At 42.6% G+C, this 26,284-nt stretch overlaps 1 protein-coding gene, 1 long non-coding RNA gene and 1 other non-coding gene across 3 annotated transcripts in view; 1 reads left to right on the top strand and 2 right to left on the bottom strand.

The window, feature by feature from the left end:
* Positions 1-10,315, top strand: part of LOC121818375 (uncharacterized) — a 24,259-nt gene extending 13,944 nt beyond the window's left edge. Inside the window, exon 2 of the long non-coding RNA XR_006058431.2 lies at positions 10,000-10,315. This is a non-coding gene — a long non-coding RNA (uncharacterized LOC121818375). The remainder of the gene's footprint in view (positions 1-9,999) is intronic.
* On the bottom strand, positions 5,866-5,973 carry LOC114111885 (U6 spliceosomal RNA). The gene has a single exon (XR_003587615.1). It is a non-coding gene; the product is annotated as a U6 spliceosomal RNA (small nuclear RNA).
* SYAP1 (synapse associated protein 1) lies at positions 7,416-26,284 on the bottom strand. The gene is made up of 9 exons (XM_004021938.6): positions 25,940-26,284; positions 21,235-21,353; positions 20,337-20,403; positions 18,798-18,871; positions 17,106-17,245; positions 14,678-14,826; positions 13,136-13,194; positions 12,575-12,722; positions 7,416-11,404 (listed from the first exon to the last, which is right to left on the bottom strand). Exons 1-9 carry the CDS (start codon positions 26,130-26,132, stop codon positions 11,277-11,279), a joined length of 1,077 nt encoding a protein of 358 aa, XP_004021987.3. The 5' UTR covers positions 26,133-26,284; the 3' UTR covers positions 7,416-11,276.

The raw sequence follows: 26,284 nt of genomic DNA, 5'->3' as shown, positions 1-26,284 counted from the left end.
GAGAAGGCAATGGCACCCCACTCCAGTACTCTTGCCCAGAAAATACCATGGATCTAGGAGCCTGGAAGGCTGCAGTCCATAGGGTCGTGAGGGTCGGACACGACTGAGCAATTTCACTTTCATGCATTGGAGAAGGAGATGGCAACCCACTCCAGTGTTCTTGCCTGGAGAATCCCAGGGACGGGGCATCCTGGTGGGCTGCCATCTATGGGGTTGCACAGAGTCAGACAAGACTGAAGTTACTCAGCAGCAGCGATCAATATTAAAAAAAAAGAAAAAAAGAAAAAGAAAAATGACTGCCAAAATAGTAGGGCTAGGTTCCATCCCAGGGTCGTGAAAACTGTCCACTTCATTTGCTCAATTCTGTCCGACCAGCTTTCCTAACCGTCGCTAACTTCCGGGGCAGGCGCAAACTAATGTCCACCGAGTAGATGATACTATCTAATCGTTTTTCCCAATGTCGTCCCTTTCTCCTCCTGTCTTGGATCTTTCCCGGCACTAGAAAAATCTCCTGGAAAACCCATTCACGATTATCAGAACCTTACTGACCAAAGGCCAATCAATCTTACTGACCACTCAACATGACCTGACCCTGAGAAATCTGTATGCAGGTCAAGAAGCAACAGTTAGAACTGGACTTTGAAAACCAGGCTGGTTCCAAATCAGGAAAGGAGAACATCAAGGCTGCATATTGTCACCCTGCTTATTTAACTTATATGCAGAATATATCATGAGAAATGCCATGCTGGATGAAGCACAAGCTGGAATGACGATTTCTGGAAGAAACATCAATAACCTCAGACATGCAGATTGGGAAAAACGATTAGATAGTATCATCTACTCGGTGGACATTAGTTTGCGCCTGCCCCGGAAGTTAGCGACGGTTAGGAAAGCTGGTCGGACAGAATTGAGCAAATGAAGTGGACAGTTTCATTTTTCTTTTCTTTTTCTTTTTTAATATTGATCGCTGCTGAGTAACTTCAGTCTTGTCTGACTCTGTGCACCCCATAGATGGCAGCCCACCAGGATGCCCCGTCCTCTCCAATGCATGAAAGGAATTGCTCAGTCGTGTCCGACCCTCACGACCCTATGGACTGCAGCCTTCCAGGCTCCTAGATCCATGGTATTTCTGGGCAAGAGTACTGGAGTGTTGCCTCTCCAAATATTGATTAGCGTCATGGTAAAGAGTCCGCTTAAAAGCGGGAGACCTAGATTCGATCTTGGGAAGATTTTCCTAAAAGAAGGGAATGGCTACCCACTGCAGTATTCTTGCCTGGAGAATTCCAACGACAGAGGAGCCTGAGGCTACAGTCAATGGGGTCGCAAATAGTCTGAGCACAACTGAATAGGTTCGGCACTCTCTCTGTGTCAAATGCAGCGCCCATATAGCATTATCTTAAGCCGTCGAGAAAAGCCTTATTCAAAAGAAATCAGACCCAGAGTGTCGAGGAGGAGAAAACATGGAGTCAGGGGCCTGGGAACAAGGGACGGGAAGCTGGCTTCGCGGGAACCGGTGCGGGGACAGGCGTGAATCTCGGGGGCGGGGACTCAGCGTTCATTTGCATAACGACAAAGCACTGCACGCAATATGTTCAATTTATTATTTGAATTTATCGTAGATTTCCTTTAAACATAGTATTTCGAAGAATGAGCCTTCGTCCACTAACGTGAAAAGATCTGCTACAACCTCTTCACTGGGACTGTGTGTTTTTTTTTTCTCATCCTCACTGTATTAGGAGTGCGCTTCCTCTCAACGGTCCGTGCTTCTTGGTCCTACTTTAGCTTAGTCTCTGGTACCACCGTGCAGACTAAGTCAAGTAGAACCAAGAAAGAAAATTTACTACCCAATAATTTTTGGAGGTCTTGTGAGACCAAACAAGACCAATATTTTGGTGTCAAAAAGTAGAACTTGGGAAGTAACTGGTTTCGGCCGGTTATTTCAGACTCTGAAGCTTTGTGCGTTTACCATTTCGGGTTTGGTCGTGGAAGTCAGTTAGTCGTGTCCGACTTTTTGCGACCCCATGTACTATGCAGTCCATGGAACTTTCCAGGTTACAGTACTGGAGTGGTTAGCCTTCCTCATTTCTAGGATCTTCCCAACCCAGAGATCGAACCTGGGTCTCCTGCATTGCTGGCAAATTGTTTACTATGTGAGCCACGTGTTTTTTGTTTTTTTTTTTTAAATCCCAATTCACAGTTACTACTATGGATTTAGTGGTAGTCAACTTTCATAGTCGCATTATTCATACAGGTTCGTTTTCTCTGTTCATAAACTTAACAGAGGTAGGTCGTAAAACTATGTAGGTAAGTGTGTTCGTTTACTTCTCCCTCCTCCCACCCCAGGATGTAATATTTGTAAAAATCTGTAGAAAGTCTCAGGCTTCCCTGGTAGCTCAGCTGGTAAAACAGCAACCTTCCATGCAGGAGACCTGAGTTCGATTCCTGGGTCGCAAAGATTCCTGGAGAAGAGAACAACTACCCATTCCAGTATTCTGGCCTGGAGAATTCCATGCACTCTATGGATCATGGGAGTCATTTAGACTCCCTATGAGAATTGCTGATCAAAGTGTATGTTTAACTTTTCATTTATGTAATGCCACTTTTGCTTTTCCTCCAAAGACAGTGTGCCAGTACACCAATAACACTATATCAACATTTCACTGTTTCACATGCCCAGCAACTCTTGGTGTTTTCAGGCTTTAGAATTTTGACCGTCTGGGACGTGTGCAAACCATCATTTAAAGTATTTACATATAATTTCACTGTATGGAGGAGCCATCACTTGTTCAAATCAAAATTCTGGTAGAGAGTTTCAGTTTTCTGTTTTACAATCAAAGCAGTGGTTGTCCAATTACTTCCTGAAGACAAATTCCTAGAGTGAAAATGCTGGACTAAATGTTCCACACATTGAAATTTTAGATCCATATTGCCCACCTGTCACCTGGAAAAGATTTGCAATTTACATTCTTATCTACAGTATTTGCATACCTTTACTCCTGAATGCATTCCAAAAGCAGCTTTTAAAAAATCTAAGTTTGTATATACTAATATTTCATTTTAAATTGAAGGATGATTGCTTTCAGAATTTAATTTAAAGGCCAAATGACACAGGGCTCTCAGAAAAGCAAAACCCAGAAATGCTTTTTCCCATCCCAGATTCCACTTCCCAGAAGCAACCATTTTACATCCTTAGCGGTTTCATCTGTTTGCTTCTATAACTCATAGTATGCTTATACTGCTGTTCCTTCGTTTGTTTGAAATGTAGCAGACAGGCTAGATGCCCACTCTGATATCAATTTTTCCTCAACCTTCAGAGATAGCTTAGAATTCCTGAACCTTTCCAGGGTTCTGAAGCATTAAAATGTCCTTGTCCCCACTTGGCTGCTGTTACCTGCTCTCCTGTTTTGTCAATAAGAACATATCTTTCTTTGATTCTTTACTGTCATTTATTCAACCTGAAATCCGAAGATGAAAAGTGAAAGTGAAGTCACTCAGCCGTGTCCGACTCTTTGCGAGACTGTGGACTGTAGCCTACCAAGCTCCTCCGTCCATAGGATTCTCCAGGCAAGAATACCGGAGTGGGTTGCCATTTCCTTCTCCAGGGGATCTTCCCGACCCAGGGATCGAACCCAGGTTTCCTGCATTGGAGGCAGACGCTTTAATCTCTGAGCCACCAGGGAAGTGACGATACTGTAGATTTTATTATCATTATAATTATTATTTGGCCGCCCTATAGGGTTTGGGAGACCTTAGTTCCCCATTCAGGATTGATCCTCTGCCCTGCAGTGGAGTCCCAACCACTGGACCGTCAGGGAATTCCCGTTGCTTTTAGAAAATTTTGTAAAACTTTGAAAACGATTAGAGTAGTATCTGTGTTAGAAAGGCCTCTCTGAAAATTGGTTAACTCTTGGGACAGGGAGGGACGTTAAGAAACGTGGAATCAGCTGAGCGCCCCTACTGGAATATCTGCCCAAAGACGTCTGACTTTCCTGGGGCCTCTTTGTTCAAGGCCCAGTGCTTCACAATCGTGGTGGTCCACCAAAGGAGTCGGACAGTTTCTAAAAATCCTATGCCCAGGACTCCACCCTGGGCCAATTAAATTTTTCTCTGTGTGTGTGGGGATTGGGCATCAGCATTTTTAAAGCTCTTAAGTGGTTCTGGAGTGCAGAGTCACTGTTCTCGGCTAAGCAGCTCACTGGTTTAGCCCATTTATAACAGCATGGTAATATTTGGACCGGAATCCGTCCCGTGCTCTTGTTATGCATTTACTTCTGTGTGTTGTCTAGATTCTGGATAGTGTCTATTTTCATGCTTTAATTTCATAAGCATGTCTTCTGTTAATCTGAGTGACAAAGCCCACAGTGGCATAACGTAGCACTTTGTGCCACACTCATTTGGCAGAGGCACAGGATTTAGCTCAGTCCTCACATCACATTTCTATTCTGCAGTAAGTCGCCGTGACAGAGTGAAAACTGTCCAGTGAAGTGGCCCTTTTGCTGCATGTGGATTTTTGCATTGCTGGAGTGCAGTAATGGTGGAGAATAGTATGGTCTTAATGACTATTATTGTGATTGTAATGTGGATACTTGAGTCGTAGTCACCGAAACCCTCCATTATTATGAACTGATCCAATGTCTATATGGGGTTGCAAAGAGTGGGACATGACAGAGCACTGCCAGACGCACTATATTAGCGACCCCCACCCACTCCCAGTCCCTCCGCAAAGCGTTATTGAGAACAGGCTTAATTCTTAGAGGGGCTGGTTAGTCTTGTTGCGTTTCAGCTTTAGCCTGGAAAAAGTATAGTCATTGCTCATCATGGTTATCAGAAAAGAACAAGATGGGTCAATATATGTCATCACACTGGATGAGGGGAAAATCCTACAACAGATTTAGAGTAACGGACCGTGTGGAAGGAATTCTCTGATGGTTAGGGTTCCATGCTTTCATTGCCAAGAGAGCGGGTTCAGTCCCTGCTGGGGGTCTTAAGATCCTACAAGCTGAGTGAAGCACCCCCCGACCACCCAAAAAGATGGTGACTGGGTTGTAGTGACCTTTTATAATGAAGGACACGTTACTGAATTTGAGAAGTCTACAGTGAAAGTAAAATGTGTTCTTAAGACTATCTCAGGGCAGTTGCAATTCTAACAACAGGAGCTGACAGGGTCCTCTATAACAGAAGAGAATTTTTAGTTTTCAGGAAAAATGGTAACATTTAAAGCTTAAAGAAATCAGGATGCACTGAATAAATGCTATAAAATATTGTAGTTTAACAACTGAATGGCTTCATAAATGGCTTTATCTGAACAAATCCCTCAGAGTGAGGATCACATAACCAAAGTAATTTGTGAGAAATGCATAACTGCATGAAGTTAAAGCTTCATGAATATACATGTCATCTGCCATGACTTACTAGTCTTCCAAGCATCTTTGGGGGCACTGTAACATGCATTTTGTCATTTTTTTTTTCTGTTATCAACATAGTTGGATACTTTCATGAACTAATCATTCATTAAAATAGTTGGTCTTCTCCCAATGAAACAGATTGATTATATTAACTATGTAAAAATTTCTACCACATTTTTTTAAAACTCAAAAATAATTTGTTAAAATTGAATGCATCTAATTTCAGAGTTGAAATATCTGTATCTTTACTTTAAAATGGTGGGAACCTTTACCAGAAAGAACAACCTACCAAATAATCACACTATAGAAGCACATGCAGAGTCCTATTTTTTAACGCCTAAAGCAGTGAGGAAGGCAAAGAAATAGTTGCAAGTTGGATATAATCTTGTTTTCTTTTGGTAAACTTTAAAAATATTCTGTGAATCCTATTCATACTATTTTTTTAATGCTCAAAATTGTAAAAAATATGGGATGCTTCTCTGAATTTGTGTGTCATCCTTGCGCAGGGGCCATGCTAATCTGTGTATCATTTGAGTTTTAGTATATGTGCTATCGGAGATTCTAGCACTGTAACATTGATTGTGCAAAACCATCTTGGTTATAATGGGGCATCTGAAAGCACAATGAGTACAAATAGCTGCTTTCTCTCCTAAAAGATAAGCTTTTTAAATTTTCAGATATGACACATTGAGCCTTGTCACTTGGTGTAAGTTGGCACTTGTGCGTATAGGAGATTCTGCCACTGTGCCGAGTGCACGGTAGCAGCACACTACCTCCTGAGATTGGCAAGGTCAGCTGAGGATTTGACTTACTTGCCATCAACTGCTGTAATTGCAAAATAGATGGATATTGTTAATTCTTGTGTGATATTGTCTCCGTGCACCTAAAATAGGCTTTAAAGACTTAGTATCATTCGATGCTCTATTTACCTTTTAAATGATTTTTGTTATTTAGGTTTATTTGCATAAACACATCATCCAGCCTTCACAGCCTTCAGGGTGGGCACATCAGGCCTTAGATGCTGCCCGAGAACCTCAGAGAAAGCTCGTGAACATGCAACATGGTTCTCAGAAAGCCTTGCCTCTGTGCTTGGTAGAGCGCACACTCTGAAATGTGCTGTGAGAAATATCTGATTTAGCAGGATTATTCATTGTCCCCCTGGGAATTTGGATCCTCTTAATTTGGGCCTGTGGCAAAGGGAGTGGGCAACGGGTAACAACTGGAGGCACTTGCAAGTCAGTGTCAGCTGAGGATGCTACAGGAAGAGTAAAAAGCACCAGAAAGTTCTGTCGCCCTGAGCGCATCAGTGCATTGGTGCAGCGCCGTCAACTGCTGCGTGCTTGCTCAGTCATGTCCAACTCTGTGACCCCACAGACTATAGCCCATCAGGCTCCTCTGTCCATGGGATTTCCCAGGCAAGAACACTGGAGTGGGTTGCCAGTTCCTTCTCTGAGCTTGTGAGGTCCATTCTAATCCCCGGGGGTCTTGGTACCATGGCAAGACCCTGAGCCAGGAGGTCTGCGGTGGTGCGGGGGGAGGCTGCCTGAGACCCTGCATATCTAACCCCTTAATTCTGCTTCCTTTTATGAAGCTCTTTTTCGTGAAGCTCATATATTTTTATGCATAGTTTAACTTGTCGGCTGACCCCCAAGCATATAATAAATACTGAAAAATTTCCCATCAAACAAGTTAAAATTATTTTGCCCTTTAAAAGAATACTTCAGGGAATTCCCTGACGACCTAGTGGTTACGATTCTGGGCTTTCACTGCTGTGGCCCCAAGTTTAATCACTGGTCGGGGAAGTGAGATACTGAAAGCCCCACAGTGCAGCCACAAAAAGAAAAGAAAAAAAAAAAAAGAAAAGAATAACACTTCAGTTACCTGTGTAATTTACAAAAGCAGAGCATTTCACCCACGGATGGATCCATAAAACTGTAACCTAACTGTATTTTTATGCTGTGTATAGGAGCTCCAGTGGTGCAATCAGTTAGTGTACTTATACGCTGCATATAAAATCTTATTTTATCCTTTTATTTTCACAGGGGAACATACAATTAAGCATTAAGACTGTCATGTAAAACTAACAGCAACAACTGTAACATTTCTATTTTCATTTTAGGTTTTTAATTTTTTAAGATATTATTTATTTATTTATGACTGCACTGGATCTTTGTTGCCGCACAGGTTTTTAAAAAATTTATTAGTTTTAATTGGAGGATAATTACAATATTGTGGTGGTTTCTGCCATACATCAACATGAATGGGCCATAGGTATACATGTGTCCCCCTAATCCTGAACCCCCCCTCCCTCCCCACCTCATCCCCCTAGGTTGTCCCAGAGCACCTGCTTTGGATGCCCTTCTTCATACATCAAACTCCCACTGGCTATCTGTTTTACATATGGTAATGTATCTGTCTCAGTGCTGTTCTTTCAAATCATTCCACCCTCTCCTTCTCCCACTGAGTCCAAAAGTCTGTTCTTTCCTTTTGTGTCTCGTTTGCTGCCCTGTACGTAGGATCAGGTGGCGCTAGTGGTAAAGAATCTGCCTGCCAAGGCAGGAGACATAGGAGATACAGGTATGATCCCTGGGTCAGGAAGCTCCCTTGGAGGAGGGAATGACGATCCACTCCAGTATTCTTGCCTGGAGAACCCCATGGACAGAGGAGCCTGGTGGGCTACAGTCCCTAGGGTCACACAGAGACGGATACGACTGAAGCTACTTGGCGTGCATGCTCCTTTGCTACCCTGCACATCGGATCGTAGGTACCATCTTTCTAGAGTCCATCAGTTCAGTTCAGTTCAGTCGCTCAGTCATGTCCGACTCTGCAACCCTATGAACTGCAGCACGCCAGGCCTCCCTGTCCATCACCAACTCCCGGAGTTCACTCAAACTCATGTCCATCGAGTCGGTGATGCCATCCAGCCATCTCATCCTCTGTCGGCCCCTTCTCCTCCTGCCCCCAATCCCTCTCAGCATAAGGGTCTTTTCCAATGAGTCAACTCTTCACATGAGGTGGCCTAAGTACTGGAGTTTCAGCTTTAGCATCAGTCCTTCCAATGAACACCCAGGACTGATCTCCTTTAGAATGGACTGGTTGGATCTCCTTGCTGTTCAAGGGACTCTCAAGAGTCTTCTCCAACACCACAGTTCAAAAGCATCAATTCTTCGGCACTCAGCTTTCTTCACAGTGCAAGTCTCACATCCATACATGACCACTGGAAAAACCATAGCCTTGACTAGATGGACCTTTGTTGGCAAGGTAATGTCTCTGCTTTTGAATATACTATCTAGGTTGGTCATAACTTTCCTTCCAAGGAGTAAGGGTCTTTTAATTTCATGGCTGCAATCACCATCTGCAGTGATTTTGGAGCCCCCCAAAATAAAGTCTGACACTGTTTCCACTGTTTCCTCATCTATTTTCCATGAAGTGCTGGGGCCAGAAGCACAAGCTGGAATCAAGATTGCCAGGAGAAATATCAATAACCTCAGATATGCAGATGACACCACCCTTATGGCAGAAAATGAAGAGGAACTAAAAAGCCTCTTGATGAAAGTGAAGGAGGAGAGTGAAAAAGTTGGCTTAAAGCTCAACATTCAGAAAACAAAGATCATGGCATCTGGTCCTGGGTTGTATGGTAGTTTTATTCCTAGTTTTCTACGGAATCTCCATAGTATTCTCCATAGTGGTTGTATCAGTCTGCATTAACCTTCTTCACACCCTATCCAGCATTCATTGTTAGTAGACTTTTTGATGATGGCCATTCTGACTGGTGTGAGATGATACCTCATGGTGGCTTTGAGTTGCATTTCTCTAATAATGAGCAATGTTGAGCATCTTTTCATGTGTTTCTTAGCCATGTGTAGGTCTTCCCTTGGAGAAATGTCTGTTTAGGTCTTCTGTCCAGTGTTTGATTGGGTTGTTCATTTTTCTGCTATGGAGCTGCATGAACTGCTTGTGTATTTTGGAGATTGTCAGTTGTTTTGTTTGCTGTTGTTTCCTCCCATTCTGAGGGCTGTCCTCTCACTTGCTTAGTTTCCTTCGTTGTGCAAAAAGCTTTCAAGTTCAGCCAGTTCCCATCTGTTCACCTTGTTTTTACTTCCGTTACTCTGGGAGGTGGATCATAGAGGATCTTGCTGTGATTTATGTCAGAGCGTGCCCTGCGCGGGCTTTCTTTAAGTGCGATGAGCGGGGCTACTCTGGTTGCAGTACGCAGGCTTCTCACTGTGGTGCGCCTCTTGTTGCAGAGCATGGGCTCCAGGACGTGGGCTCAGTAGTTGCGGCACAGGGGCTTAGTTGGTCTACAGCATGTGGGGTCTTCCTGCATCAGGGATCGAACCCGTCTCCTGCATTGGCAGGTGGATTCTTTGCCATTGAGCCACCATGGAAGCCCCAGGTTTTTAACTTTCTCTGAAACCTTTCCTTTTTTATGTTTATTCAACATTCGTCAATGAGAATTTTAGTGCATATACTAAGAGCCAACTACTGTCATATTTTGAGCTGCTTATATCTAGGATTTTTAACTACTTAAAAACATTTAACATTTGTTTCCCTATAGCAAACTCTAAATTCTTAAAAATTTTCCTTTCAACAGGATTGCCTCAGAAGTTGCCAGACACCAGCTCTGAGTAATCAGCAATTGCAGACCCACAAGTGGAAGTCTCTTGATAATGGTGTCAGTGGTTTCATCGAATACAACCCAAGTGATTCTAGCTGAGGAAGTCTGGCTTCTTTGCAGGAGCATATCCCAAACTACAAACTTAAACAGCTAATTCTTGACTATAGACTAGTTTTTATGGGATCAAGAATATAAATAAATACATGTTTCTTATAAGAACTGTGTTAATTCTCTTCCCCTTTATGAAATAAAGGCTTCCTGAAAAACCTGAAAGGTTCAGGAAGCAAACACTGTGGAGTGTTCTGGTATTCAGCCATCTGTCCTTTTCAAGTAACCACATTCTGTGAACAGTCCTGCTAGTAGAGCGGAATCCAGGCAGGATTGGTCAATAAAGTTCCAAAAGTTGTACTCGGAGAACACAATTTTATAAAGACTGACCCTTTAATTAAGACAAAAAAGCAAAAACATGTATTATATGTGGAGACGATTTAAACAACATGAGACTTTAAGGTGAAGGGGCTTCTGACAGTCACTGATACTTAAAGGATGAAAGACCCTGCTTTGTACAAAAACCATGATGTGAAATTTAGGAAACCATTATTAAATGTGGCATAGATTTTTTTTAAAAAGGCCCCAAAGAAAAACAAATATTTTTACACAGTATTTCTCAGTGTCAAACTGTGTGATGCTTAGTCATTATAATCAACATAATTATTTTATCTTTTGGCTTCCAGATGGAATTTTAGAAAATATCTGCAAGAAAATAGTTCAGAAAGTGCTTCCTCTCAAGTTCTTTGGTACAATTTGGTCATTTTGATAGTTATTAATCCATTAAGTACTTTAACATATATGTATCAACAAAAATGCAAGAAGTACAAATGTTTAGAAAACCACAATTGAAGAATATATTATATTTTGACCTCACAGAAAACTGCACTCTAAGATTTTGTGTTTCTGAAACATGTCTGTACTGACTACCAGAAAGATGTCTGTACTGACTATAAGAACGTCTCTAACTAGATTTATATTAAAGGAACATTACCTAAAACATTCCTTTTTGATTATTAGAATAAATGTTCTTGTCCTGTTTTTTTTAAGTAGAAGAGGCAAGTTTCAGCTTGAAAAGAGAAGAATTTTGAATTTAATAAAGTTATATTCCTTTGCGCCTTCTGATTCAGTGAGTCTCAACATCTAGAATTTAATGTCAGTTATAGCATGTTAAGGTTTATTCTTTTATTTCAGGAGACAGACAGTTAATTTTCCTCCTTCAGCATTTCCTCTATTTCCTTATCCCAGTTTTCATCTCGTTTCTCTGATTCTGCCACCACTTCATATTCCTGAAGTTCCTGTTGTAGTTCTTTCTCCCAATCTACAGAATCCTCTAAAAGAAACAAATGAGAAAAAAAAAGATTCTGAATTCATCACGGTGGTCTGAACAATGCAGTCCACTATACTTACCTGTGTTAAGTCCTAACCACAGAAATATTTACTGTCTCAGGCTTTGTTCAGCACTGTGTATGCTAAGAAACTGAACAGGTTTTAGCTGTGACTGAAGAGAAATATGATAAGAAAGATACATTTATTAAATGCAGAAGCAAAGGTATCAGATGTTGTTAGTAAATTTTGTGTGTTATTTTCCTTTATGTAGGCCTCTGATTTTCTTTCTATTTAAATAGATAATTGATAATATTGGCAGCAAAAACAGCTAATGTTTCTAGAGCATTCACTCAGCCAGGTGAGGGCTAAGTGCTCTCTGCATATCACTCTTTAACCTTCAGAACAATCCGTGGACTAGAGACACAGTTATACACATTTGACAGATGGGGAAGTGGAGGTTTAGAGGTTAAGTGACTTGTCCAAGATCACAGTGTGACAGTGACAGACATACAGATGGAACCTGAGCTACAGGTGGTTCACCTCTGGGAGGCCAGCTTTATCAACAGTGCTTTCTGCACAACGGTGGGAATAGCTGTCTTCCCCGATAGTAAGTCTCTGAAAGCTTCATGAATGATGAAGCCTTTGTTTGTCATCCAACAAGAAGCCGGCAATCTGTCGTGATGTGCCAAAGAAAGCAGCCCCATCATTTGCACTTTTTTCCTACATCACCTTAAATTACTTTGGTTTTTAAAAGGCAGCCTGCTTCTTCCCAGAAGTGATGTGCTCGTGGCACACAGCAGCTGGAAAAAGTCTTGAACCTACAGTATCAACTCCAGCAGGATGCAGCTTTGAAAGCAGAAGGCTGGAGGGCACCATCTCCACAGAAGGGCTGGCTTTGGTGCCCACTCCTGGCCGTATATCCTCAGGGCTGAGATGCCTCAGAAAAGTCACTTAACCTCTGTGGTCTGTTTCTCCTTTTTACACTTCTGTGCTTAGGGCAGAGGAATGGGAAGTCTGGTCATGTGTACCAGAATCCACCTTCTAGTGTGGAACACAGGGCAGTTTTGATGCAAAAGTTACAACCTAGTTTTGTATATCTGCTCCAAAATAACAAAATTTTCTAAGGTCAACTTCGGCACTGGGAATGAGAACAGTGCTGTCGTTCGCTTTGTACCTTCCAGTGCGACTGTCCCCTCCTCTTTTTTGTCCAGCACCAGTTGCTCCATTTCCTTCCTCAGATCCTCCTGATCTAAGTTACAGGAATCGAAGGCATCACTGACAAACTCAGAAACACATGGGCTGGTAGAAATCTCCTCTTCATCCTGAAAGGCAATACATGAGCCCTGAAAACGGCTTTTGAAGTGACATAGAGATTAGAGCTCGAGTTTAGTCATCTACCGACTTACTGCAGCCTCACTTTCATTCCCCTCCTCCACCAGTCGGATGGCCGCTGTGCTCCAGCTCCTAACCTGCACACTGGCTTGCTGACCACAGGAGTGACCACCTGAGTCTCTCCACGCACTCACGGTTTGGATCACTCCAGTCATTCTGTCTAGTCCCAGAGGATCGCCTCAGGTCTCAGCTGTAGGTCTTCTACCCTTCATATACTGGATCCCTCTTCTTCAGAACAGATAACACCCGTATGCATAAGCAGTTTTGAAATGGTATCTAAGCTAGCTGACAGAGTTACTTCATTTCCAGACATTAACTACTAGGTAAAAAGTAAGACTATTACCTCTTGAGTTTTAAGCTGAGATTTGATTACAACAGGTGGTGTTTTGGGCCGTACTGCCTCTAAGAAGTGAGAAGAAGAGAGTCAAGAATTGCTTGATTTAATTCTGAATACATATGACGATAACAACTAAATTATTCATGAGCATGATGATACTAAGTAATTTTCAGAAATGAGTTTTTAATGTTATGCTTTCTGTTTTTCTGTAATTATCATAGGAACTACCCAGATGAAGCCATCTCAACCTCTTTCTTTTGGGGATATGTTTAGTATATATCATCATATTCTAATACCCCTTATGTAAGGTTTCCAGCAGGAAACAAATTTTGATTATTAGCAAAATGCATTGAAGAATAATTCTGCTCTTTCAAAATAATGAGAATTAAGTTTTTCTTCTGTCACAAATGCTAGAAAGCACAAAGTATCAATAAAATGTAACACTCAGTCACAGCAGCTCTCCTGTTATGCCCATTTTGATACACATGCAGTTTTGGGTAAAATGGCATTTTACAATAAAATTAATAAAGAAGAAATACTAAAGTATGAGAGACAACTGGGATTCATATTAACATCTACATGCAAAGCACCAAATGTTCTTGTGAGAGCAACTTCATTATGTTTCCTGACCCTAAATGCAGTTGTCAGGTGCCTTCCTAGTGGCCCATACAACCGGTGCCTTAGGATGCACTGTTTTACATAATCATTTAAAATTCCATGTATGGATAAGTCTCCAGCTATAACAGGTACCTATACAAAGCAGGTGTTCATTGAACATTAAAAATATGACACAAGATACATATCTTATTTTAGTAATTATTACAGGTATTAAATCAGCGGTCCCCAACCTCTGGCCCATGGACTGGCACCTTCTGTCAGAGCAGCAGCAGCATCAGATTAGAAATAAAAGTGCACAATAAGTGTAATGTGCTTGAAACATCCTGAAACCATCCCACCCCCTCTCCGGTCCTGGGGAAGAACTGTCTCCCACGAAAACGGTCCCTGGTGCCAAAAAGGTTGGGGACCACTTTTGAAATCATTGCTGATATTATAAACCACTTTCCCCAACAACCAGGGTAAAACTGTCACAATAAGGAAGAGTCACATGTGTCACTGAGGTCTGGTTCCAGGCTGGCTGGTTGAGCTCAGCTCTACAGACCAGAGAAGGGGACATGAGCAGGCTGAATGGAAAACTGAGAACCAAAGGAAAGTGGGGAACTGAGTCAGCAGAGAACAGAAAGCATGAGAAGGGCAAGGAGAGAGATGGGAAGATGACTGGTGATGGAGGGAGAAATAAAAAGGAAGAAATAAAAAACCTAAAGAATGAGAAAAAGCAAAGTAAACGAAAACGGAGGGAAGACAAGTGGGCAGGGTCAGGGAGAGGGCAACAAGAGAAGAATGAATATCTTCTCTGGAAGGAAAAGGATTTGCCCTAAGATAATGATGACATTTCTGGCATGTGCACAATGCAGGATCATGAGAATCTGAGTATTTTTAAAGGAATGTTTGTGACATTTGCCCTGCAGAGCGAAGCCTTCTTGAATATACCTGTCAGCGGCAACTCATTCTGTCTGCCGTGGTTCTTCTCCTCCTTCTCAGCAGCCTGCTGCTGGGCTGCCAGGGCTGTGAGCTGGGCCGACTGCTTAATTAGGGAGACGCGGTAGAAGTAGTTCCTCCAAAACACGTCTTCCTTCACACTTTCAAAGACAAACAACAACACACTTGAGAATGCACGCAAACATGTGTGCAGGGCTTATCTGTTCCAGTGGACATTGGAATAGGTGGTTTTTACAGACAGTTTCGAATCGGAATGAGGCTCAAAGGAAATTCTCACTTGCTTTCGAATTGAAAACTGAGTAATAGGATAAAAAGAAAACTATCTTCTCCACAGCAGCAAAGTTTATAATGCACCAATGAATCCTCAGTGTTTCTTGGTATTTTAAAGATACTGACACTGACCTCAGCAGAGGGGAGTGGGGGACTGCTGTCAAAGTACCATGAGCAGCCTGGGAGACTGGAAGTACAGCAGGTCTCCACCAATTATCTGCTGTTTACCAAAGGATTAAATGCTTTCAAGCAGTGAGAATAAAGGATTGTGGGTGTTTTTCCTTATGAGAGGACATGTTTGGCAACTTGCATATAACTAGCAATCAGCGACAGTAATGAAGTGGTGACGACTGATAAAAAGACTGAAGTGCAGTTCAACCTGAGAACTCTCAGTGGGTCTCAAACCTGGCTACACACTCGCCACCTGGGGTGAGGTGTTGGCACCCAAGAAGGGCAAGGTGAGTACCCACGTGGTGGTGGCCTGGAATAGCGAGTGACAGCCTGAGCAGGGACAGGAGCGTGCCTAAGCTGGGGAGGTGGTGGTGATAAAGGAAGATTGGTCACTCGCAAGAGGATTGACTGCTTAAATAAAATTACTAATGATAGTGGAAACTGGGTTTCTCACCATCAGAAAAGGGAGTTACAATCGTGGAAAGGCAAAATTCTAGAATGATCCTTGCTGTGAAGTATCACTGTGACCATATGGTTTTTACTCAATAGAGATGCAAACAAGTGCATCTGTGTGTATATGAGCACACTAGCTCTTCCACTGAGTGGGCCAAGGAGTAGTGACACCCCAATAACAAACAGCATGCCTAATGCACACCACTTTCCACTAAAAGGAACCAGAACCCCTGGGACAAATGGCCAATTCCAGGGTTATAGCAGGGGAAGTACAAGGTGAGCCTGGAGGACTATCTCATACTAGAAAGGAAGGGCTCAATGAATGAACAGGATGAGTTAAAAAGACATAGAAGCCAGCTTGAATGGGCTTCCCCTGGCAAATAGGTGATGATTTGAGCATCAAAACAAATAATGATAGCAATGGATTATAACCATTGCATAAAACAGGACCTTGAGTCCATACAGATATACATAAATATATGAATACATGGAAAATTTGAGGAGGAATGACATATTTACAGAGTTTCAAAGTACCTCCCCAGAAAATCGTTATTAATTTCAAAGAGGGAAGGAGTAACTTTATAGTCAAGAAGGCTGGCAGACACCACCTTCATCAAGTGGCAGAGACTAAGAGTCACAGTCCCTGCACTCAGGGACAGCTGGTGCGGCTGAGAACAGGGGCTCCTGGCTGTACTGAAGCCGCGGGGCTCAGGCTCGACCCGCTGTTCCGTCTACAGCCAGCCCAGGCTGAGGAGTCTGCTCACGGCTACTGAGCTGCCCCGCCTCAGTGGCCCAGGGGAGCACACAGCCCCAAAATGGGTAAGAGAAGCCTCCAGCATGAACCACAGAACCCAAAGTCAAGACGCAGAGAAGGCAGAGTGAGAAGGGTATCTTAAGAAAGCCAGACTTTATGTCCTTAGAGAACAGGAAGATAACCCCATCACACAAGAAGAGAGAGGCATAAAACAGGAACATTCAGCGAACACCAAAGACCACTGACATTAAAAATGGGGCAGATTCCAAAGAAGGTAGAAAAGGTGAGGAAGAACTCACGGTGGCAGAGGAGAAGGGAGGGGGCCTCTGCTGATCGCCACAGCACAGAAGACACGATACACGTGCTGGAGCTTAAGGGACAAGCAGGGATTTGCGGAGGGAGAAGCCTTGGATGGGAAGAGAAAGAGGCCGCTGCCACAGAGGAGCCTGAGTGGAGAAAAGGCAGCACCATGTTCTCATGTACCTTGGGGATCTTGGTTTTATTCAGGAGGGTGCAGGTGCACGTGTGTTTTTCATAGGAAAATTCTTTCTACCATCTAACTGGGGATAAAAGAGCACATCTCATTTGTACTCCAAAATTCCCCAAAAGTCCACCCTGAGGTTTGATTCTATGGCACCCTGTGTGTGGGGGTTGGGGGTGGGTGGGTACTGCTGAAGAGCCGTAGAGCCCGTTTTCATGAAGAATGTCTGAGAACATCCTGGCCCCCAGCCCATGCCTCTTTCCCATCAGACTTGAGAGCCCAATGCTTACAGTTTAGGAACAAGGTCAAATCTCATCCTGCTCAGGAGCTCGTCCTCTTGGAGCATGACCAGTGCGACGGGGTACATCTGATCAAAGTCAAAGTTAAACTGCACCCCGGCTGGAGGGTCACGAAGGAAGTTCCTCTTGTCCTTGAATAAAAAGAGGAAAAACATGGGGGAAACCATAGACTGCAATGGATAGGTAACAACGCATCAATGATACGACACATTAAATTCCCTAAATGCTTCAGCCACCAAGTGCAATGAGCTGTCATTAACTTGTCTGCCTTAGAGAGTGGAGAAGGATCAATCCTTTCATATATTCTTTAATAGTTTCAACTGGAGAGAGCGTCATGGGAGGTCAGGCAATTCAACCTGTTGAATTTGTTGAAATTACATAATTTGAAACCATAGAAAAAGACTTCTGTTTTGGTATGTGAAAACCAGTATAAAAGAACCCAGAGTTGGAGTCAGCTAACCATGGTGGTCTTATCAGAGAAGTAAAACCCATGACCCAAGTCATTTCTTAAGTGTGCACAAACCACACTTTAGTCCCATTATCTTCTGATGGAACGTGCGAGCCCACGCTCTGCCTGAAATCTCTGTTGAGCTCTGAAGGTCAGTCCCTGCACTGAGGGCGTGAGAATGCAGTGATGGCTGAGACAGACACAGAGCAGCTTCTCCACAGAGAGTGCCAGGCATGGAAAGGCTTGTTGTTGGTTCACTTGGGGAACCTTGGCTGAGCACGTGCTAGGGCCAGGGCCCCCACCCGACACTCCAAATCTCCCTCTTCTGGGGAGAAGCAAGTAGATGTGTGATGTCAATGTCAAGTTTGACTGTAAGGTGGTCATCAAAATACATGGTGTCCACAGTGAGCTTGGAATTGGATCCTCAGGCCTTTAGGGATTTACTAATGGGAAGGAAAAAAAAATGCTCTGGGGCAGTGGAAGGGAAAGCCCAGCTCTACATTTGTTTTCTAGACCAAGGTTCCCTTTACGACTTCGGTTAAAAAAAAAAGTAGGTTAAAAATAAAGCTTGAAAATCACTGATATAGTGAAAGCCTTATGCTGGGTGCTGAGGACAGAGCTCAAAGCCAGCCTCTGCTGAGAGTTCATAGCCCAGGAGAGACAAAGGTAAGGAGTGAAGGTCTCATCTGAGAGTATTGGTCTCCATACCTGCACAGTGGTGATAAAAGCCCCTACCTACCTCACAGACAAACCAGGAGGCTCAAAAGAGATAATGTGTGAGAAAGTACTTCCTGAAACTGTCAGGTGCTACATGATTCTTAGGTGGTAACACTCTAATATTTTGGGGGCAGCATATGGAATTTTATTTCTTTCAATTTCAGTTTCAGAGAGATATATATAGTAGTTAAAGAGCAAATTTAGAATATGATCATTTCATTCGGAAGAATTAGAATGCTATCTAGAAACTTCTTAACAGCACATCTCAAAAGACTGTCTTAAAAAAAAGATTGTCTTAATAACAAAAAAAAAATCCTTTTAAGGCTGAAAGAATTATTTTGTGAAATAGACTAGAAAAGCAAATTTAAAGACATTGAAAAAAATAGTGAAAGTTGAGGTGTACATTCCTAACATCTCAAAATATTTAAAAAAAATTGTACAGAAGAAAAACATTCTGCTAAGGGTGAAGTCATGATAGGAAGAAAGTATTTCGGTACAAGGTATCACAAGATACTTACAGCTGACAGGGCCAAGATTTGTTGTTGAATGGTTTCTTCATCATTACTATCAACCCACGGTGGCACTGCTACTTCTAAAAGGTTTTTAATGGCAAAGAAATAAAAACAGGTTACAAGGGTTACATTGTGACACCAGAAACTAACACAGCATTGTAAAGCAACTATACTACAATTCAAAAAGGTGGGGAGGAGCCACACTGCCATCTGTGGCTTGAAAAAATGAGAAAGTTTCCACATAACCATTTTAGCAATTTACTAAGTTCCAAATACGAACACTCATTGTAATCCTCTGAGTTCATGTATGAATCTTATGCACATATGCATTTGGTAAAAAACGGACTTGCATCATACAATGGAAAAGTTGAACAATGTCTTGACTAGGTGACCAAAATCAGCATCACCCAGGAGAGAGAGATGGCCACTGCAGGCCTCCAGATGTGATCTCCTGAGAAGGATTCATCATGTAGGCAGTCTTCTGGCCAAGCATGCATAATCTGAATCTGATCATGAGGAAATATCAGACCAAACCCAGATGAGGAATGGTCTATTTTAAAAGAAGGAGCACAACAAAAAGTGCAGTACTGCATCCAAGACTGGATGCTGTACTGAGGGGGAAAAATGTATAAAGGATGTTACTGGGTCAAGTGACAAAATTAGACTATGAATATTATGTCAATGTTACATTTCTTAAAGCTGGTAGCTGTACCATTGGTGATTATATAAGAGACTATCCCTAATTTTTAGGAAATGCATACTGAATGGAACAGAAAAATAAAAGTGAACCTGCCTCCAAACCTTTCACTCCCAATCCATCCAGAGTTCCCATCTCAGAGGCAGCGACTAGCCCTGAGCCAGGGTCAACTTTACTGCTTCCCACGAATCACCAGGTCACACTGCCCTGTACAGTAGTTGACTTGTCCCAAAGAGCCGCTTTCCAGTTTGGGGTAGCTGGGGGCTAACTAGTTCTTTTTGAATTCGTGGTACTGCTCAAACCAACTGAAGTATTTTACACTACTTTTGCCAGATTCAAAGATATGAGGCCAGTTTTGTGTCTGAAAACCACCAAACAGTAAAAGCAGGCATTTTGAGATCCTGCAACTGCAAACATTTAAACAAATATTTGTCAGTAAAGAAATGTGTTGAGTAAGTTCTCCAACACCCTGTGATTTTTCACAGCCCTCTGTCACTTCCCTGGAAAGCCCTTCATTTTTTGCAGGAAGGGAGCCAACATTTGCTAAGTGCCCACTAGGTATACATCAGAGACTCTGCTGGACATGTGAGAAAGTGAACAAGAAAAGCCCACTCTCTCTCCTTCAGAGCCAGCTCCCCAGAAGGGTTACCTCACCCACATCCTAGCCACGGGGAGAGATTTCCTTCAAGTCCTGAAGGCTTGTCCCCACTAGTCCTTGTGCTGCCTGAAAGATGGGGGCCTCACTTGGACATTTTTGTAATCTCAGAGCCTTAGTGGGATGTCAAGCACATAGGCAGTGTTCAGTAAATTTGGTAGGCAAGTAAGTCACGTATAAACCTATACCATACCTGACTTTTTTGTATTCTGCTCCTCAACAAATTTTTTCTGCTCCTTATGAAAATCTCCTATAATTGTCTGTTAAAAAACACACAGAGTTAAATTACTTTTAAAAAGCTTATTATTAGATAAGAATTACACTTGAGATTTGTGAAGTTCATTTGGGACATCTTATTCATTTTCCTCAAATAACGAGACAAAAAAGTGGTATGTCTTCCCTTCCCCAATAAGAGGGAATCTTCAACATTTCTGAACTCTAAGTGTTCAACTGCCTTTATGACAGACGATCTTTTCAAATGCAAAAATAAAAGGATTTAAAGACAGAATTTTTATGTTATTCTATAAAACAATAAAAGACAAGTCAAATCTCATTCTAACAAATAGTACACACAATGAAAAATATCCAAATAATAATCTGTCTTAAGTTTAATTGATGACCTCCTTAGTTCAAACAGTTACCAACAGAAATGCAATTCCCTAGGCCTGTACCCTACTATTGCAAAAAATGAACAAATTCACTCCCTAGAGTCTTAAAAGGGTTGTTCCTATTGGCCCAGGACTTTTAAAATGATTCAACTGAATGAACTCAAATGATTCAAAGGCATAAATGTATTCTGAAATGGTTATAGTTGAAAATTAAACTCACAATATGAAAAGCTTAGTATTATCCAAAAGCATCAATGTATTTTAGAATATATTAAAATAAAAACAAAGGTTATTTAAATCAGGTAACTTAATAGTTACTTATTATACAAAAAAGAGAGGGGAAAGGGAAAAAAACAAGAATCTCAACATTTTTATCAGAATAAGATACCCTATTTGGGTTAACAAAGTTCATAAAAAGGGATGATTACATTAGCTGCTAATGAATTTCATAAACTTATATTTCCAAAAGATATTTAAATGTACCTTATCAATGATGTCATCTATCTTTCCTTCTTCTACTGATTTCTTTATTGTTTGTGCTGTTTCAGCAACTGATTCAGTTATTTTTTTTGTAGCAGTGGTTGCAAAGTTAAACAGATAGTCTGTAAAGAATAAAAGAGAGTCTATGCTCCATTCAAGTATGATGGTTATTATATTTGTAAATTTCTCCCTTAAACAGTGCTTGTAAGACTTAAACCGCAAGACACATTTCTTGTTAACTGGGACTTAAAACTTAAGGAGTGAGAAGCACCAATAGTACTCCACTTTCTCAGTGGACAGGCCATCCACACTGGGCCTTTAATTCACTGCTTTTAAAGACTGTTAGCATGCTCCTCAGTTCACCCCAGCAGCTGTTTCAAAATTATCTTGCCCTTCTCCAGCCTCTAGTTCTAATTTATCTCAGCAAGTAATCTCCTCTCCTACTTTACAATAAGATCAAGGCTCCTTCTTACTTTCTTTCCTTTCTAGACCCTAAGTATCCCATCTTAATTTTCTCCTTTCCTCTTGTTCAAAAAAAGAAGAAAAAAGCCCCTCCTCTTCCTAGATCAACTCATCCCATGATAAATCTGGGGGAGTTTTTAATAAATAGAAATCTCAGCAAGCCCTAATGTAAATACTCTTCACTAATAATAATGAGCAAATATGTGGAAAGAAATTCAAATTGGAACATACAAACTTCACAAGACAAAACGAAAACACAAAATTAACTTTTCTAAAGACCTGAAAACACATTTGTTATCAGGGCTCTTTTTGCACTATGATGTAAAGGCGTACTTATAGATAAATAACATTTTGAAGTTCACATTCTACAGAATTTGGGCTGCAGGAAGCGACCTCAGGAAGGTCGTGGTGGGGGATGCTCCCAGGCAACTGGCTTTCAAATTTCATCTCACAGAAAATGCTCCAAAATCTAGGGCAGTCTTCCTCTGTGACACGCACCTGCTGAGAGGGCAGGTGGGCTGACTCACAACACTGGCAGGGAGAAGACCCTGATAAAAACACCCCAGGGAGCCCAGCACACCCGATTAAATCCTCACCCTGTGGCTGGTACCATGGAACATCAAGTGACATCTCGCCCACTTACCACCTCCTTTACCACTAAACAGTCTCCCTTTTCTCACTGTATCTGGGGGTGTTCATCTGTTCCCGGTATTAACACCCATTGTGACTATACCTCAGGACACTCCCTGTCCCCGGTCTCTTTCTCTCTCACCATTCTCCCCCTTCATATGACCACAAGAAATTCTTCGGGATCGCCAAGGAAGCCCCAAATGTGTCATTTCTTGGTTTGAAACACTTTTATCGGCCACCCTCCCTTTACCTGGCTAACTCTACACATCCTGTGAACCTCCACTTACACATCACTTCTCAGCAAATGGACCCCGGCTCCTTGGCCAGCATAGGTGTCCCCAAGAGGTGTTCCCTCACTACCTGTGTTGCCAGATCAACAATATCCATGACACTATATCCATTACGTGCTGAATGTGTCCTCTCAGCTAGACTAAGCCCCACTGGGGCAGGGACTGAGGTTGTTTGACTCAGTGTATCCCCAGAAAGTGACCAGTAAGTCCTCGCTGAGTGCATGAAAGGGGAGTGACTAAATGCTGAGCTTTAGGGAGATCCCTGATTTCCTTTTGGCTATGACTAGCTTATTTACGCAGAGTAGTATGATAAAATGAGAATACAGCCACATTACTTTGTAAAAATATTCTCTGCAGATAGACAAATCCAAACCTCTAAAAGAGCAGGTTCCCTTTAAGATTTTCTCAGGAATACCTTTTGAATTATTGATAGATTTGTCATTTTGGGCTCTTGTTTTGATCTTTGTTCCCTGACCAGGGATGAAACCCAGACCCCTTGCATTAGAAATGCAGAGTCTTAACCACTGGACTGCCAGGGAAGTCCCGAGGATGCACAGTTCTTACTCTCAAAGGCTGTCTATTGATAAATAAACCAACAAAGAAAGATTGAAAGACAACAAGAGGAGCGAGATTATTCATTAAACAGAGGCTCTCCAAAAGGGAGGGATGTCTCCCAAGAGTTAATTACTGAGAGGTCTGGATTCCTAAGTCAGAAGCAGGGGCAGTGGGAGACAGGACAAGAGATTCTCAGGAGAGATGCTCACAAAGACAAGAAGTCTGGAATTGTGCAGAGACTGGCTGACACCAAGTTAAAGACAGAAAAATTGAGATGCAGATAAGAGTTAACAGGAAGTAACAAGAGTACTCTGATGCTGGGAGGGATTGGGGGCAGGAGGAGAAGGGAACAACAGAGGATGAGATGGCTGGATGGATGCGAGTTTGAGTGAACTCCGGGAGTTGGTGATGGACAGGGAGGCCTGGCATGCTGCAATTCATGGGGTCGCAAAAAGTTGGACATGACTGAGTGACTGAACTGAACTGAACAAGAGTACAATGTCCATTTCAGGGACTTAGGCACAGGAGGGGGTCTGAACTAAAGCAGCGAGCAAAGAAAAGATAGTCTAAGTAAAATGTCTGCAAGTGAATAGACACAGCAACTTTCTAGAAAGAGGGGGCAGATCGCTAATATCATATCTTCATTTTCATCATGTCACAAGCATCCCAGGAAGAGTAGGTATAATTAGCCCAGTTTACAGTTAGGAAAGCTGAGGCACAGAAGATAAATGATTTGTCCATGAAGATGGGGGAGACCTTGTTGCCTAGCCGATAGCCTATCCTCTTCCTCCTTGCCAAAGAAACTACAGTTTTGGTGGGTGCTCATGAAACCTGGGGGTGGTCTTGATCCTCTCTGTTAAAGCCTGTTTGTTGGACTTACTGTGATTTGCAAATGACATCACAATAAAGGCAGTAAGAAGTACAAGGAACTCAAACACAGGCTACCTGCCTCTAAATGGTAAGCTGGTGCCCCAAAGAAACTAATCTACTCAGTGGGAGTCAGGCACAGAGATGTTTAAAGTTTTCAAAACAAAGATTGGTTTTTTTTAAAAGAATATACCTCTTAGGATCACTATGTAAAATAAAAAATATTTGATTGCCTCTCATCTTTTTGAGGGGTTGTGTACAAACTAGGACCTTTACATCTTTTTAAAATCAAATGACTTCCCTGGTGGTCCAGTGGTTAAGACCCCTGCAGTGGTCTATCCTAGGTCAGGGAAGTAAGATCCCACAATGCTGCATCACTTGGCTACAAAAAATAAATAAACAAACTTCAGAGCCAAATGAGCTCTAATTTATTTGGAAACTTTGCATTCACAATGTTGTGTGTGGGCAGGGAAGTCCTTCATCTAAACCTTAGCCTCCTAAACCTAAAGAAAGTCTGGTGAGGAAAGAAAGAGATGGGAGTATTTAGTTCCAAAGTTTCCATATTGAAAACATACTTCCTAAAAATATTTGGAAGTCTTTATTACTAAATATAAACATGAAGCTTCAGTAAAGCCCTGAGTTTTAAGAAGTCACTTTTGATACTCTTCTGAAGATAAATGAAAATGGTTTTCTATGTTCTACTGAATCAAGGAAACAAACACACACAGCCTTTCCTAACGTGGTCCTGCTTTTATTTATCCCAGCTACTAACATAGCCTCTCTGCTCTAGTCAAATTCATTTTCTCACGTCTCTCAAATATTCCAAGCTCATTTTTTCCCCAATTTTCCACAGAGGACATAGTTGTTCCCTCTTAAGTGATTCCATTGCACAGCACTTGGTTTTATTTTTCTTGTGCACTGTTTAGAGGCTTGGGGCTGAAATTGTGTACAGCCACGATGTGAGATGATGCCTGTTCTCCCTGCCACTCCACCTCACAGTAAACTTTTTGAACGCTAGAGCCTTTCCTATTCAAATGTGTGTTTCTCCACTCTCAGGCTCCAGCCTGCCCTATGCTCTTGCCTTTCAGTATCTTGAACTAAATCCTTTAAAACTGTTTGCTAAATTTCTTATCTCTCACTTCTAGTGTTGTCTGTTTTAGGGCCACCTTCTCAAAGACGTTTTGATTATTTAAGCCTGCCAAGGTCTTTCCAGGAGCAAAATTACTACAGCTTGTGTTTATTTTGCATGTTTATTACTTATACCCTCCTCCTGAACTAGACTGTAAGCTGGGAAAGAGTGTGGATTTTCAAATAGACAGTCCCAGATTTTAACTGATGAGACATCGTTCACAAAACATCTAGTGCTGAAACTTGGAACAGACAATAGTTGCCAATTAATTACTTTTCCACCTTAAGGAAAAATGTTCAGCTGCACCTAAAAGGACAGAGCCTACTTGTCACAGGCCTTTAGTAACTCTTCCTCAATTTAACTGGGACGACACATTCTGATTTAAGGGCAAAAAGCTCCTCAACGTCCCCTGTCCTCTCTTGCTGGGAGGCCATGGAGGTGAAAGTTGGCGAGTTCAATAAAAAAGATTCCCCGTCAAACGTAAAGATGTCGGGCCCCATTGCTTTATTGCGCCTCTGCTCTCAGTGTTGACACACTGCAAAGAGTGACATGTCACTAGCCACTAGGGACTTCAGGCACAGGGTCTGACTACTAGATGAGGCTTCGGTCTTGCCCAGATCCTCACCAACCTCTCCGGTCCTGTGAGGACCGACCAATCCACAGAGACACCGTCCTCTTCCCACCCCACACTCCCGATCATTGGTGGTCCACACCCAGGGGCGGCAGCAGGGATGCGGGCGCTCTCCGAAACCCTGTGGTTCCAGGGGAGACTCACTGCCGAGGCCCTTAGCCTGATGAAGGAGCTCCTGGTTCCTGGCTAGCTGTGGCTCCCCCTCCGCTGACTCCGCCACCGCCTCGGAGCACTGATCGGGTGGAGCGTGTCCCCTGGGCTGTCCGTCTCCCTGGGACTGCCGGCCACCCGCCGCCGGCTGCTCCAAGCCAAACCAGCTGCTCAAACTCCGGAACATCCCGTCAGCGGGGCCGCCACCGCGGTCCGGGTCACGGGAGACCCTTGAAGGTGCCGCCTACTCTCAATTCCACAAGAAGTATCTCCCCGGAAGATAGCAGGAAGGGCGACCCGGAGCCGCGGCTCCGTCCGTCGCCCCGCCTACACGGCAAC

Source organism: Ovis aries, chromosome X (genome assembly GCF_016772045.2).
Source record: "Ovis aries strain OAR_USU_Benz2616 breed Rambouillet chromosome X, ARS-UI_Ramb_v3.0, whole genome shotgun sequence".
In the NCBI taxonomy this organism is placed as follows: domain Eukaryota; kingdom Metazoa; phylum Chordata; class Mammalia; order Artiodactyla; family Bovidae; genus Ovis; species Ovis aries.
The sequence above is the reverse complement of the archived record's forward strand: the minus strand, read 5'-3'. Positions and strand labels throughout refer to the sequence as shown.